Source organism: Apodemus sylvaticus, chromosome 8, assembly GCF_947179515.1.
Source record: "Apodemus sylvaticus chromosome 8, mApoSyl1.1, whole genome shotgun sequence".
NCBI lineage: Eukaryota > Metazoa > Chordata > Mammalia > Rodentia > Muridae > Apodemus > Apodemus sylvaticus.
Genome location: NC_067479.1, coordinates 75422741 through 75435405, shown reverse-complemented (window position 1 = coordinate 75435405; position 12665 = coordinate 75422741). Strand labels below are relative to the sequence as shown.

The 12665-nt window shown below is 45.0% G+C and overlaps 1 protein-coding gene and 1 pseudogene across 1 annotated transcript; one reads left to right on the top strand and one right to left on the bottom strand.

The window, feature by feature from the left end:
* Positions 1-2074: 2074 nt before the first annotated feature.
* Positions 2075-2927, bottom strand: LOC127690960 (ribonuclease 2B-like). The gene is made up of 2 exons (XM_052190532.1): positions 2888-2927; positions 2075-2726 (listed from the first exon to the last, which is right to left on the bottom strand). The coding sequence occupies exon 2, from the start codon at positions 2719-2721 to the stop codon at positions 2254-2256; it is 468 nt and encodes a 155-aa protein (XP_052046492.1). The 5' UTR covers positions 2722-2726; positions 2888-2927; the 3' UTR covers positions 2075-2253.
* A 3418-nt stretch (positions 2928-6345) lies between these two features.
* Positions 6346-12221, top strand: LOC127690745 (ribonuclease 2B-like; annotated as a pseudogene).
* Positions 12222-12665: the final 444 nt, after the last annotated feature.

Below are 12665 nucleotides of genomic sequence, written 5' to 3'. Positions count from 1 at the left end.
CCCCTGCACACTCTGCAGGAAGGTTGATTCCTGAATTTCCTGCTGTTTAAATTCTGCTGGTAATTAGATAATTTAGCAGACATTTAGAGTGTGTTTACCTTGTGTTAATTTTGCTATGTTTGATGGTAAATCTCCATGACCTACCGGGAGAGTTAAAGTAAATTAAAGTTCTATACCAGACCTGAAAAATTCTTGAGCAGTTGTCTGCTTTGTTTCTTACCAGATCTTTAAAATTACCTTAGGGAACAAAATTAAGAATAAAAATTGAAGTTTATTGTGAGTTCAAAGCCAGCCTGCCCTACATAGAAAGTTGCAGGATAGCCAGAGCTACATAGTGAGACCCTCAGGCTGTACCCAATTTCACCTGAAATCAGTACATTCTGTCCATCCTGAAGTTCCCCAAAATTATCATTCACTTGAAAAGTGCAGATTCTACCAAGGACCAGAATGAGGTTGCCAATGGTTTTCTGAGAGAAGGGGTGTCTGGGAGCAGCAAAAGGAAACACTTGAAGCCAAATCATGGGTCCAAGCAGGAAGCCTGTGCTCTGCTGGACACAGCTTTCCTGCCTGCTTTCCCGCTGTTCTGCTGTTTTTGTCTCTCAGGTCTACTTTCTCTGGAAATCTCTAGACAGCTCTCTAGGTTTACTTTGGATTATCCTATGAATCAGCATCCTGTGACCCAGGCCCTTAATTCTTAGGAAACAGCAAGAACATATTTTCTTTTAACACTGCAAAAGATTCAGAGATCTGCAGGCCTCTGTCATACAGAGATGGTAAACTAGCTGGGTGGGACCAGAAATTTCTATTCCTGAAATTACCGTTTCTACCACACCTGGGCCGAGACTTGCTTTGTCCCAGGCTGGCCTTGAACTCAGGAATCTGACTGCCTTTGCATCTTTCTGACAAGCTGGTTTATAGAAAGCTGCCTTGGTTCTTTCACATTCAAGAAGCCCCTCATAAAATTCATATTGCATCCTTAATTTTCACATAGTTAAGAAATTATATATCTTCAAACTCATCTTTTTAACATTCCTTTCCACAGCCTAAAAGGCTGTACTGAAGGTCCCAGGCTGTACCACTCTGCTAAGATATTAGGCACACCTTTGGTACCCGGACTCATGCTGTCTCAGGTCCTGATGAAGTCATTAAGGTTAACAGGGAAGACATTGCTCAATGCATCAGGAATATATGTACATTATTATACAAACAAGCCTTATGCCATGCCAGTCCACATCTCCTGGTCCTGTAACAGGGACAAGAACCCTGTCATTCTATCCCCACCAAGGCCAGGCCAGACTCAGCAAGATCCACACCAACCCAGAAGGGCAGATTCCACAAACAAATCCATTTACTGCTCCAGAGGAGTGGCTTCCCTGCAGCCCTGCCTGTGGTCCACTGAGGGCAAGAAGTATGACCACTGCCCAGTGAGGAGGAGAGGCCCAGAAAGGAAGAGCAAAATGGAAGCTGGGATCCAGACTGAAAGTCAGAGACACAGACCTGAGGATGTCACCCCTCTGCCCCAGTCTGCATCTGACACTGCATGAATGCACACTGCCACACCAGGTGATGCTGGGGAAGCCCATGTCCTTAAAGAGACGGGCCCGTCCAGTCTGAACCTGATTCCTGACTATAGTTCTGTCCTCAGGAGTCAGGGCAGGCCCTGTCCTTATTCATCTCTTTTCTGTGTGGATTCCAGTTCCTTATCTTGGAATCTGTCCTTCCTGGTTTGTGGTGAATGATCTCACAACTGACCTCTGAGGACAGCTATGCAGGGGGAGGGCAAGGGATGGCCTCACTGAGAGATCCCAATTCCCTGGTCTCCTCTGCCAGTCACTTCTTTCCCACAGAGAAACTTCAGAAAAGATGTCCTGTAGGAATGTTCTGGAAAGAAGCCCATCTGTTCTCAGATTCATTCTTTCCAGGGACTGGGTAGATGTCTCAATTGGTATGAGACTTTGCCTCAACACACACACACACACACACACACACACACACACACACACACACACCTCTGTGTGTGTGTCTCCCCTTTCTGCTCTCCTCACCCCTGTCAGACACAGAGAAACCAAAGATCTAGATGAGTATGCAAAGGTGTTTATTGATTAGAAGAGATCTATTCAGGAAAATTAAAGGGAGTCAGGGATAGGCTTCATGAGGACAGGTGCTGATTTGCAGCACAGAGGAATTGGTTCTTCACCACGACGATCTTGGCCATTAGCAGATGAGCGAAGGTACAGAGTGCTGACCCTGGAGCTAAAATGTCCTATCCAAGTGAACAGGAACCACTGGGTAGATGGGACTGTCCTGTGAAGTTCTGTTATTACAGGCAACTGTGTAGTTCTTCTCTGATTCTGTCATTTTGTATCTGCATTGGGTATAAATGCTTGCCTTTTTTGTGAGGTTACAGACAGTTATATTTACCTGAGATGAACTATCATGACAATTTGTACTTATCCCGTCTTTGCAGGTGGTATTTGGATTGCCACACACAAGGACAACATCAGCAAAAGTTGTATGAAGAAAAGTATTAAGGTTCTTACATCTTGTTCTATTCTTGTTAATGACCAGCATTGCATCATCACATCGGCGGTAGGTGCTGTTATAGATATGCTGGATGGTAAACCACTGGGAAGGGGTTGGTCGCTGGCATGAGGCAAGCATTAGGACAAGTCCCAGCAGCACCAGGAGGCAAAGTCTGGACTCAAGCAGCTTCCGACCCATTTTTGCTGCGAAAAGAGAAGAAAGTGACTACTCCCACACTACCTCAGTTTCCCCTATCCCTTCCTGAAGGCCCTCTGCAGTCACTGTGGGTCCACAGAGCCACTTCTCCTGGACACTGCCCCATCACTGCCCCTCCTGTCTCAGACCTAGACAATCAGTGTCTTACCCAATCTGCACTGTCGCTCCCGTGGAACTGAGTGCTGGTTCTCCTGGAAATCAAGCTAATGGGTGAGCTCCCCTTAGACCCATAGATATAGAGCAGGCTCTGTGGGTGGAGCTGGTGGCTCAGAGTCTTCAACATGCTGAACCCACAGATTGGTACATTGCCTGCTTATAAAACCAGCCTTCTGTTTCTTCACTTGGCCAAGCCATGGTTCTGGTAACTCCATCATAAGGAATCAAATTCTGAGTCCTCTTGTGCAGGGTACTTTGAAGTTTGAATCTGAATTCTACATAGAAATCTCTGTATTGCCTGTCAACTGACTGCACACTTCGTGACTGTTTTTAGTAATGGATAGACCAAGAGTCCTAGCCTAGCCACACACTTATAAACAAATACTTGGAAAGCTAGAATCATAAGAAATATTTACATATCTGCCTCTCCTTTTTTAAATTATATGATGTTAGGGTGTACAGAGATGGTTCAGTGGTTAAGAGAACTTGATGTTCTTCCAGAGGACCCAAATTCCAAACTTTCAGCACCTATGCTGGATGGGTTACCACTGCCTGTAACTTCATTCCAGGGCATCTCATGTCTTCTAATAGCATCTGTTGGCATGTTCACACACATGTACATAGACACACAGAGACACATAAGTAAAAATAAGACTTAGGGATCAGTGAGATATCAGTGGTTTAGAGAACTTCCCCTCTTCCAGATTCCTCCCTTCCAGAGGACCCCAGTTTGTCACCCAGAGGTCACAACTGCAGATAACTTAAGCTACAGCAGAGTTGGACACTTGTTTTGTTTTTCTTAGTAACCATACATGAAAGATGCATGTGAGTGCAGACAAATGTGAAAGTTAAAAAATAAAGTTTAAAAATTGCATGTAGAAATAATAAAAAAAATTACTCCATCTTTTTCTGATTGGCTCCTACAAAAATTTCTTTGCACATTTCTATCTACCTGCATTTGCTCCAGAGCTACTACTAACAGTTTGATATGACCAACCATCATGGGGCCACCTCTTTATCTAAGAGACCCAGGTAATTATCAGTCATTTAAGAAAAACAAAAAACAAAACCTAACAATTTTTATCTCTGTTTTTCTTTGTGCTGGAGTTTGAACCTGGGGCCTTGTGCACTCTAGAGAAATGATCTGCCACTGAGCTACATCCCCACCCTCTCATAGACAAGAGTTTTGGCTTCAATAGTAAATGCCTTTCTAAGTTTTGGGGTGTCAAAACTTCCCTTGCCTTCCAATCCAGTGACGCATCTCTAGACTTGTTCACACTTCTGTTGTAAAGTATACCCAGACTTATATCCTAGTAATAAATTCTTATGCTTTTTTCCAACTTGATGAATTTGGTAAGGTATTGTCTCAAGAAATACTTCCTCACTTGACCTATAAACCACAGTTAGTATTTTGCTGTCCCAATTGATAGACGTCTTTTGGTGCAGAATCCATTGGAGAGAGGTTGTATCCAAAACTTGGAATTTCTTCAGCCCTGTTATCCTCTTGCAATGCCTACTCCTGACCTACTGACTGACAGATGCCCAGTGCCAGCACAGTATCTGAAACAGCTCTGACAAGTGCTCAGGCTGTCTATGAAAATGACAAGGCACAGCATTTATAACATTGTCACAGTAACCCAATTTTAGGGATTGATCTTTTGGGGGTGCTAACAAGCATTGAGACATGGTGTCACTCTGTAGCCTGGGTTTGGTTTAAACTTGCTTAGAAACCCAGATTGGTTTCAATTTTTCTGTCCTTCTGCCTCAGGCTCAAAGTTCTAGGGTCCAAGACTTGCCCTTCCAGCCCCAGCTTAAGGGCCAGGTTGTAAACAGCCTGTGCTTCTGTGAGTGGATGGTCAGCTTTAGGAAGTGAGACTCAGCAGAAAGAAGCAAGGATGCTGTGGGCATGCCCTTGAAGGACATTTTGGGAAGTGGTGCCCTTTCCTGTCCTGCCTCCTTCTGCCATGGCCTTGAGCTGCTGTGCTGTGGCACAGGCCTCCCATCGTGGGCTCTTCTCTACCACAGACCCCCAAACAGGAAAGCCACTGACCGGATGGCATCTTTGACACTAAAATCAAATGAATCCTGGTTTCTTTAAAACCATTTATTTGTCTCAGGTATTTATCAGGCTGATTTGTCGCATGATGCAAGGTAATTTAACTCTGGTTTATTTACCAAAGTTCAAAGTATATTTGGTACAGGGGCTCTAAGGTTTTCTCCTTCATGTTATGGGAATTTCGATTTATCTCTTTGGAAGGCTATGGAACAAGAGCAGATCAGAACTTTTTGATCAGGTTTCTGCAGTTACATAGGAACTTCAGAGAGACCTCCCACACAGACAGGGTGCTGGGTTGATTATGTCTGTGATGGGCCCTACAATATAGGGCAAGTTGGCCATGCCACAGGACAGAAGAACTGGTAAGGTTGAGTGAGCTCAGACCTGGAGAAACTCAGAGACTTGAGATTGGCAGGAGTTGAGCCACTCCCTAACTATTTCTGTACCTTCTCTGTAACATGTACCCACAGCACAACACTGAGAGGGCCACAAGCAGTCAGTCACATATGAAAACAGGTGGAGTTAGTTCTTCACTGAGGAAATAGAGCATCACTAACATCTCTAACTAAGGCAGTAGGAAACACCTACCTCTAAACCCCACTCCACTCCTTTATGTTCCTTTACACATATAGCAGAAAACACTGCAACACCTTTGCACTCAGGATTCTGCAGAGACTCATGCATGTGGTAACTTCTGGTGTACACTGTGGTTCCTACCTCCCCTGCCAATCCATACTTGCTGTGTGTAATTGGAGCTACCTTGTTGTCTGTGGTCTGGTACAGCAGGACCTCATTCCTGGAGTCATAATTGACACCACTAAATGTGTTCTTGGGGTACTCATCCAGGGGTGCCTGCCACACCCCATGTACTGTTTGCATACAGAATACATGGTGTGATACTCTGGCCTCAGCCTGGACGTCAGCCCCTTTGGTTGGGATTTTAATTGGAATTACATTGACTGTAGGTCAGCGTGAACAAAGCACTTCCATGTATCTAAGCACTGAACCTTCCATTCAGTTCTTCCAGAGGCAGAATTGTTGGGGTCCAGATGGTCTGCAGTTCCTTTCTCAAACACTCACCTAGATGTGGTCCCCTGACTGAGGGAACACTGCAGGTACAAGATCTAAATCCTAGGAGCTTGTCCTCCAGGGCACAACAGGGCTACAAGGCAGGGAAGTGCAGAAGGGAAAACTCAGAGAAAGGGACAAAGATCCTGGTTGCTCAAGCTCTGCTTGCAGTGAGATCTCTAGTAACTAGCTGGACCATGTATCAACAGCAGTGGGAAAATAAAAGTTGTTCTTTCATGAAGAAACATCAGAATTCTGTCTCTCACTACCATTACCCTCTTCCCAGGTCCCTGTGATGCCCACAACTGTGCCACGGAGGGCTAAAAATGATGCATAACCTTGTGTTTGTTGGACTATTCTCGCCTAGGCCTCATGATGCTCCTCCTAAAGTCACCTCACAAGTTTGTTTACTGATGTGTATCAGGGCCCCAGACTTAGTAGGCCTCCAGATCTTAGCATAACGGACTCCATGATCAAAGTGCCATTCAGGCTGTAAAACTCAGCATGCAGACAGTGCCTCCTACTAAAAATGAAAACCAAGGCCTAATCCATCAATCATCACAGTTATGGACAAGTCTCTGTCTTAGGGTTTTATTGTTGTGAAGAGACACCATGGCCAAGTCAACTCTTATAAAAGAAAACAACTATTTGGGTTCCATGTCTTGCATGATTATCAGGAAATGGACTGTGTGACATGGTTCCTGTCCTTGTAGCAGGACCAGCTGGGTGTGAGCCTCCATGAGGAAGGAAGCAGGTGAGTCTTGCAAAAGTCACATGTCAACTAGAACAGATAGAAACTTTAAAAGTATGCATATATGTATGCATACATATACACGTATATTTATATATGTGGGAGGTGTGGCAGGTATATGGGTGTTTTGCCTGCATCTGTGGACCACGTGCATAGTGCCCATAGAGGCCAGAAGAGGGCGATAGATCCTTCTGGAGCTGCAGTTGCTGACTGTTGCTAGCTGTCATGTGGATGCAGGGGACTCAAAGCAGAGTCCTCTGGAGGAGCAGCCAGTGCTCTTAGAAGCTGAGCCATGTCTTCAGCCTGGACAGAAACTTTCTTACCAATTCCTCTACCTGTGAGACACAGACCTGCCACCCGATCAGCTGACATCACAGTGAACCTTCAGTAACTGGGGTGGGCTCAGTGTTCTTCTAGAGGAGACTCCACAGCTCTTTTCCGATTTGTTTCATTTTTTTCTTTAAACTTTATTTGCACACCACAATGAGCCCATCGGAGCCCAGGTGGTTTGGGCTTGGAACTCAGAACACAAAATGTGATAGAACAGGATTCAACAGAAACGAAAGGAAGGAAGCTCTCAAAGCCCATTTCTGCACTCCAGTGGGAAGGAGCTTGCCCCTCGCTCCTCACTAACTCCTGCTTTGTGCAGAGGAAGAAGACTCCAGGTGTGGCTCCCAGCTGTCATGTGTTGGAGAACAGACTGCCTTCAGGGCTCAGCAGGGGCAGACCAGCTAGAACGCTCTCATCTAAGGCTTCCATCTCAAGTCATCCTCCAACAGTGACTGGAAGCTGCAGGTAACTCAGTCCCTCTCCAGCATCTAAGACCCTGGACTTCAGCTGTGGACAGGAACTCATCTCTTTCCAGCCGCAGAGACCTGTCCAGATGGTTCATGTAAATCCTATGTGATGATGTGTTTGAAGTTGTTTGATCCCAGGTAAGGTGGTTAATTCTGAACTGACAGTTATACACACACCACATGTAGTGTTCGATTTCTCTCCTTTCCATCCTCAGAGGAGGGCAGGACAAGAACCGGTTGGAGTCAGGTGAAGGCAAGTCACCTCAGTCACTGCAGCTTACTTCCAGAGACTTTATGTCAGTGATGTTTTGTCTTCTGTCCACCAAGACTCTGTGGCAACCATGCAGAGCTAGATGAGTGTTAGCTATGTAAACTGGCATTCACAAGCATGGAGGTCATTAAAGATGGTTTTTTTTCTCTTATAGTTAGGTTTAAATCCCACCTCCCATTAACCATAAGGGGTTTTTTCAGGCCCATTAAGGAAAAGCTCATTGGAAAAAAAAGGAATCTGAATTCCTCCTCTAGTTCTGGATTGAGACTTGACCCTTGGATCTGCCCCAAAGATCACATGGCCTCCTTGTTCTCTGGAATTGAAGGAAAAGCTCCATCTCCTCCCCTCCCCCAGGCCCTCTTCTTGGCAGCCTGTGGCCATGGTGCTCTGCCTCTCATAGTCTCCCATTTCAAGGCCCACTCATGGCTGCCTGTGGCTCTGAGGCTCTGCTAATAAAGATCACCTGAAGGGTGGCTGACTGGTCAGATGTTTTCTCTGAACCTGCAATGTTTTCTAGTTATAGCAGGGATGATTCCTTAGGAAAACTGAGTCACCGGAAGACAGGCTCTGGAGATGGGAAGAATAATTATCCCTTAATGGTAATTCAGGGCAGTTTCTTACACATCTCTACTTGGAAGCCTGCCTGCTTTCCGAGTTTTAACTAAAACAAAAAACAAAAAAACAAACAAACAAAAAAACATATTTTACCTTTGGATACTGACCAAAGTCCTAAGCATCCCCCACACACCTGAGCTTTCTCACTCTGCCTGGACACTGCTTTCTACAGACACTTGCTGTTATACACTGCTCCTTCATGCTTAAAAGGCAAGACTTTCTTGTCTTTGTTTCCCTCTTAGTGGTTACTGACATGGTCAGCTTGCCTGACTTCTCTGTGTTTTTTCTTCTAAACTCTAGTAAAATTAGCTTTCTTCTGAGAATATTTAAAAATCCCTTTATTAGGGGACCAACCTAAGAAAGGAATCCTGATTGCATGGTAACAAGCGTCTTTCTGAATCTGTTGTTTGAGATGCAGAGAACTCAGGTATTGCCCCATGGGACAGCCTGCGACCACTCTGGCAACTTGTTGATTGCGGGGAGCTGATTAAAGAGAAGCAAGTAGTCTTAGCTCTCCTGTCAATGTGTTAGGAAGACTTTATAGAGGAGAGAATGGCAAATGTTCAAAATGCTAAAGCCTATAAGAAACAGTCTCTCAATCTGCTTCTCTCTCTCTCTCTCTCTCTCTCTCTCTCTCTCTCTCTCTCTCTCTCTCTCTCTCTTTCTCTGACAGTGTCTCATGACAGAGTTTGAGTCTGGCCTCCAGCCCTTTACCCTCCATCTCTAAAATGAGGATGAATAGACTAGTCCTCAACGCTTGTGTTCTCTGTCTTGTGGTACCTAGTTATGTATCTGTTGATTGCATGAATCCATGTGTGAATAAATTGGTTTCTACATGTTCTGGTAGTGTTCTCTAAAGGACACACACACAGGAGTTGTTGGCATATAGGCTACAATAGTCTGTGTATTTTGACATATGACTGCCTTACATTGGAGAAGCAGAGAATCTGAGAGATGCTCAGTCACAAGCCTGGATGTCTCTGTTGGCGTTCCTTCTGGGCTCTGCCCAGCAGTTACCTGGCAATGACCAGGTAGGCCTGGCTTACTATAAAAGGGGCTGCTTCCCCCCTCCTCACTCTCTTATTCTCTCTGACTCTCTTCTCTCCCTGACCCTTTCTTCCCTTTCCCCTTTTCCCTTCCCCCTCTCTCCACATGTTCCTGGCTGGCTTCTCCCCTTCTCTCTCTATTTCTGTCTCTCTATCTCTCTCTGTCTTTGTCTCTCTGTCTCTCTGTGTCTCTCTGTCTTTCTCTGTCTCCACTCCCTTTCCAACTCCCCTTTCCATGCCCTCAATAAAATCTGTTCTACTCTATACCTGTTGTATGGCTGGTAGCTCAAGGGGAAGGGATGCCTCAGCATGGCCCACAGAGGCACCTCCTCCCACTGCACCATACCTGGCTCTACAAACACATCCTACTCTCTTTTTAATGAAACACAGCCGTCTCAGCAGCCTCAGTCTGAGCTGGAGGCCAAGAGTATTCCTTGAGAGCAGCTGACTGTCAGTCTGCATTAGAAACTGGAAGAAGTTGATTCTTAGAGTGTCAAAGGAATGTTTTAGCAACAGGATAGAAGATCTTTACTTTGAGGGTGAGGCAATGCAAGAGGCAATGAAAGCAGGCAGGAAAGAATTTCTTTCTTCCCTGACTTTTTATTTGGATTTAAGCCAAAGATGTCTGCCTTCTTCAAATAACATGATCAAGAAAGTCGTTCCCGGGAATGCCCAGGGGCTACTTTAGCTCCACTTCAGCTGTGGTCCTGCATGTCTGTGTTCTGCTTTCTGGGTCTTTTCTGCTTTTCCTCCTCCTCCTCCTCCTCCTCCTCCTCCTCCTCCTCCTCCTCCTCCTCCTCCTCCTCTTCCTCCTCCTCCTTCTCCTCTTCCTCCTCCTCCTCTTCCTCCTCCTCCTCCTTCTCCTCTTCCTCCTCCTCCTCTTCCTCCTCCTCCTCCTCCTCCTCCTCCTCCTCCTCCTCCTCCTCCTCCCCCTCCTTTTCTGTTCCAGGCCCTTATAAAAATCCTTTAATATGCAGCCTGGTAAAGTAACAGAGCTGTGGGGTTGTAGATCAGTGGCAGATCATTTCTCTAAAGTGCACAAGGTCTCAGGTTCAAACCCAGCACAAAAAAAAAAACAAAACAAAAACAAATAAAAATTGTTAGGTTTAGTTTTTGTTTTTTTTTATTATTAACTGATAGTTACTTGGGTATCTTTGATAAAGAAGTGTTCACATGATGGTTGGCTGAGTAAAACTAGACCATTAGTACTAGATCTGGAACAAATGAGGGTAGATGGAATATGCAAAGTAATCCTTTATAAGAACCAATAAGAAAAATACTCTGCAATGTGCCATTAATACAGTTTTTGTTATTGTTTCTAAATGCAATTTTTAACATTTATTTTTTAACTTTCACACGTGTCTGCACTCACATATACCATGTGTGTACAGGTACTAACAAAATCCAAGCAGGTGTCCGATTCCTCTGGAGCTGGAGTTATCTGCAGTTGTGACCTCTGGGTGACAAACTGGGATCCTCTGGAAGGGAGGAATCTGGAAGAGGGGAAGTTCTCTAAACCACTGACATTGTACCAATCCCTAAGTCTTATTTTTACTTATGTGTCTCTGTGTGCCTGTGTACATGTGTGTGAACATGCCAACAGATGCTATTAGAAGACATGAGATGTTACAGGCAGTGGTAAGCAACCCAGCATAGGTGGTGAAATGAAACTTGGGTCCTCTGGACTAGCACTAAGTGCTCTTAACCACTGAGCCATCTCTGCAGACCTCAACATCATATAATTTTAAAGATGAAAGACAGAAATGTAAATATCTCTTACGATTCTGGCTTTCGAAGGCTTTGTTTTTAAGTGTGTAGCCAGGCAAATAGAAAACTTGGTCTGTCCTTAACTGAATACAGTCATGAAATCTACAGCCAATTGACAGGCAATACAGAGATTTCTACGTAGAGTTCAGAATCAGAATTCAAACTTCCCTGTGCAAAACGACTTAGAATTGGTTAAGCGAAGAAACAGAAGGCTGGTTGCACAAGCAGGCAATGTAACAATCTGTGGATTCTGCATGTTCAAGACTCTGAGCCACCAGCTCCACCCACAGAGCCTGCTCTATATCTATGGGCCCAAGGGGAGCTCACCCATTAGCCTGATTTCCAGGAGAACCAGCACTCAGTTCCACAGGAGCCACAATGCACACTGGGTAAGACACTGACTGTCTAGGCCTGGGACAGGAGGGGCAGTGATGGGGCAGTGTCCAGGAGAAGTGGCACTTGTCCTAATGCTTGCCTCTTGCCAGCGACCAGCCCCTTCCCAGTGGTTTAACATCCAGCATATCTATAAGAGCACCTACCCCCGATGTGATGATGCAATGCCGGTCATTAACAGGAAGATGTAAGGACCTAAATACTTTTCTTCATACAAATTTAGCTGATGTCGTCAATGTGTGTGGCAATCCACGTACAATCTGCAAAGACAGAATAAGTACAAATTGTCATGTTAGTTCATCTAAGGTATATGTAAATATCTGTAAACTCACAGCATCAGCTAGCCATTATACCCAATGCAGATACCAAACGACAGGATCCGTGAAGTTCTACAGAGTGGCCTGTAACAACAGAACTCCACAGGACAGTCCCATCTATCCAGTGGTTCCAGTTCACTTGGATGGACCATTTTATCTCCAGTGCTAACACTTTGTATCTTTGCTCATATATTAATGCCAAGATCATCGAGGTGAAGAACCACTTCCTGTCTGTGTTGCATATCAGCCCCTGTCCTCATGAAACCTGACCTGAAACCCTTTAATTCAGCTAAACAGGTCTTTTCTAGTCAATAAACACCTTTGCATACTCATCTAGATCTCTGGTATCTCTGTGTCTGACAGTGTTGCGTAGAGAGGAAGGGGGGGAGACAAACACATAAAGAATTGTGTGTGTGTGTGTGTGTGTGTGTGTGTGTGTGTGTGTGTGTGTGTTGAGGCAGGGCCTCATACAAATTGAGACATCTACCCAGTCCCTGGAAAGAATGAATCTGAGAACAGATGGGCTTCTTTCCAGAGCATTCCTACAGGACATCTTTTCTGAAGTTTCTCTGTGGAAAAGAAGTGACTGGCAGAGGAGACCAGGGAATTGGGATCTCTCAGTGAGGCCATCCCTTGCCCTCTCCCTGCATAGCTGTCCTCAGAGGTCAGTTGTGAGATCATTCACCACA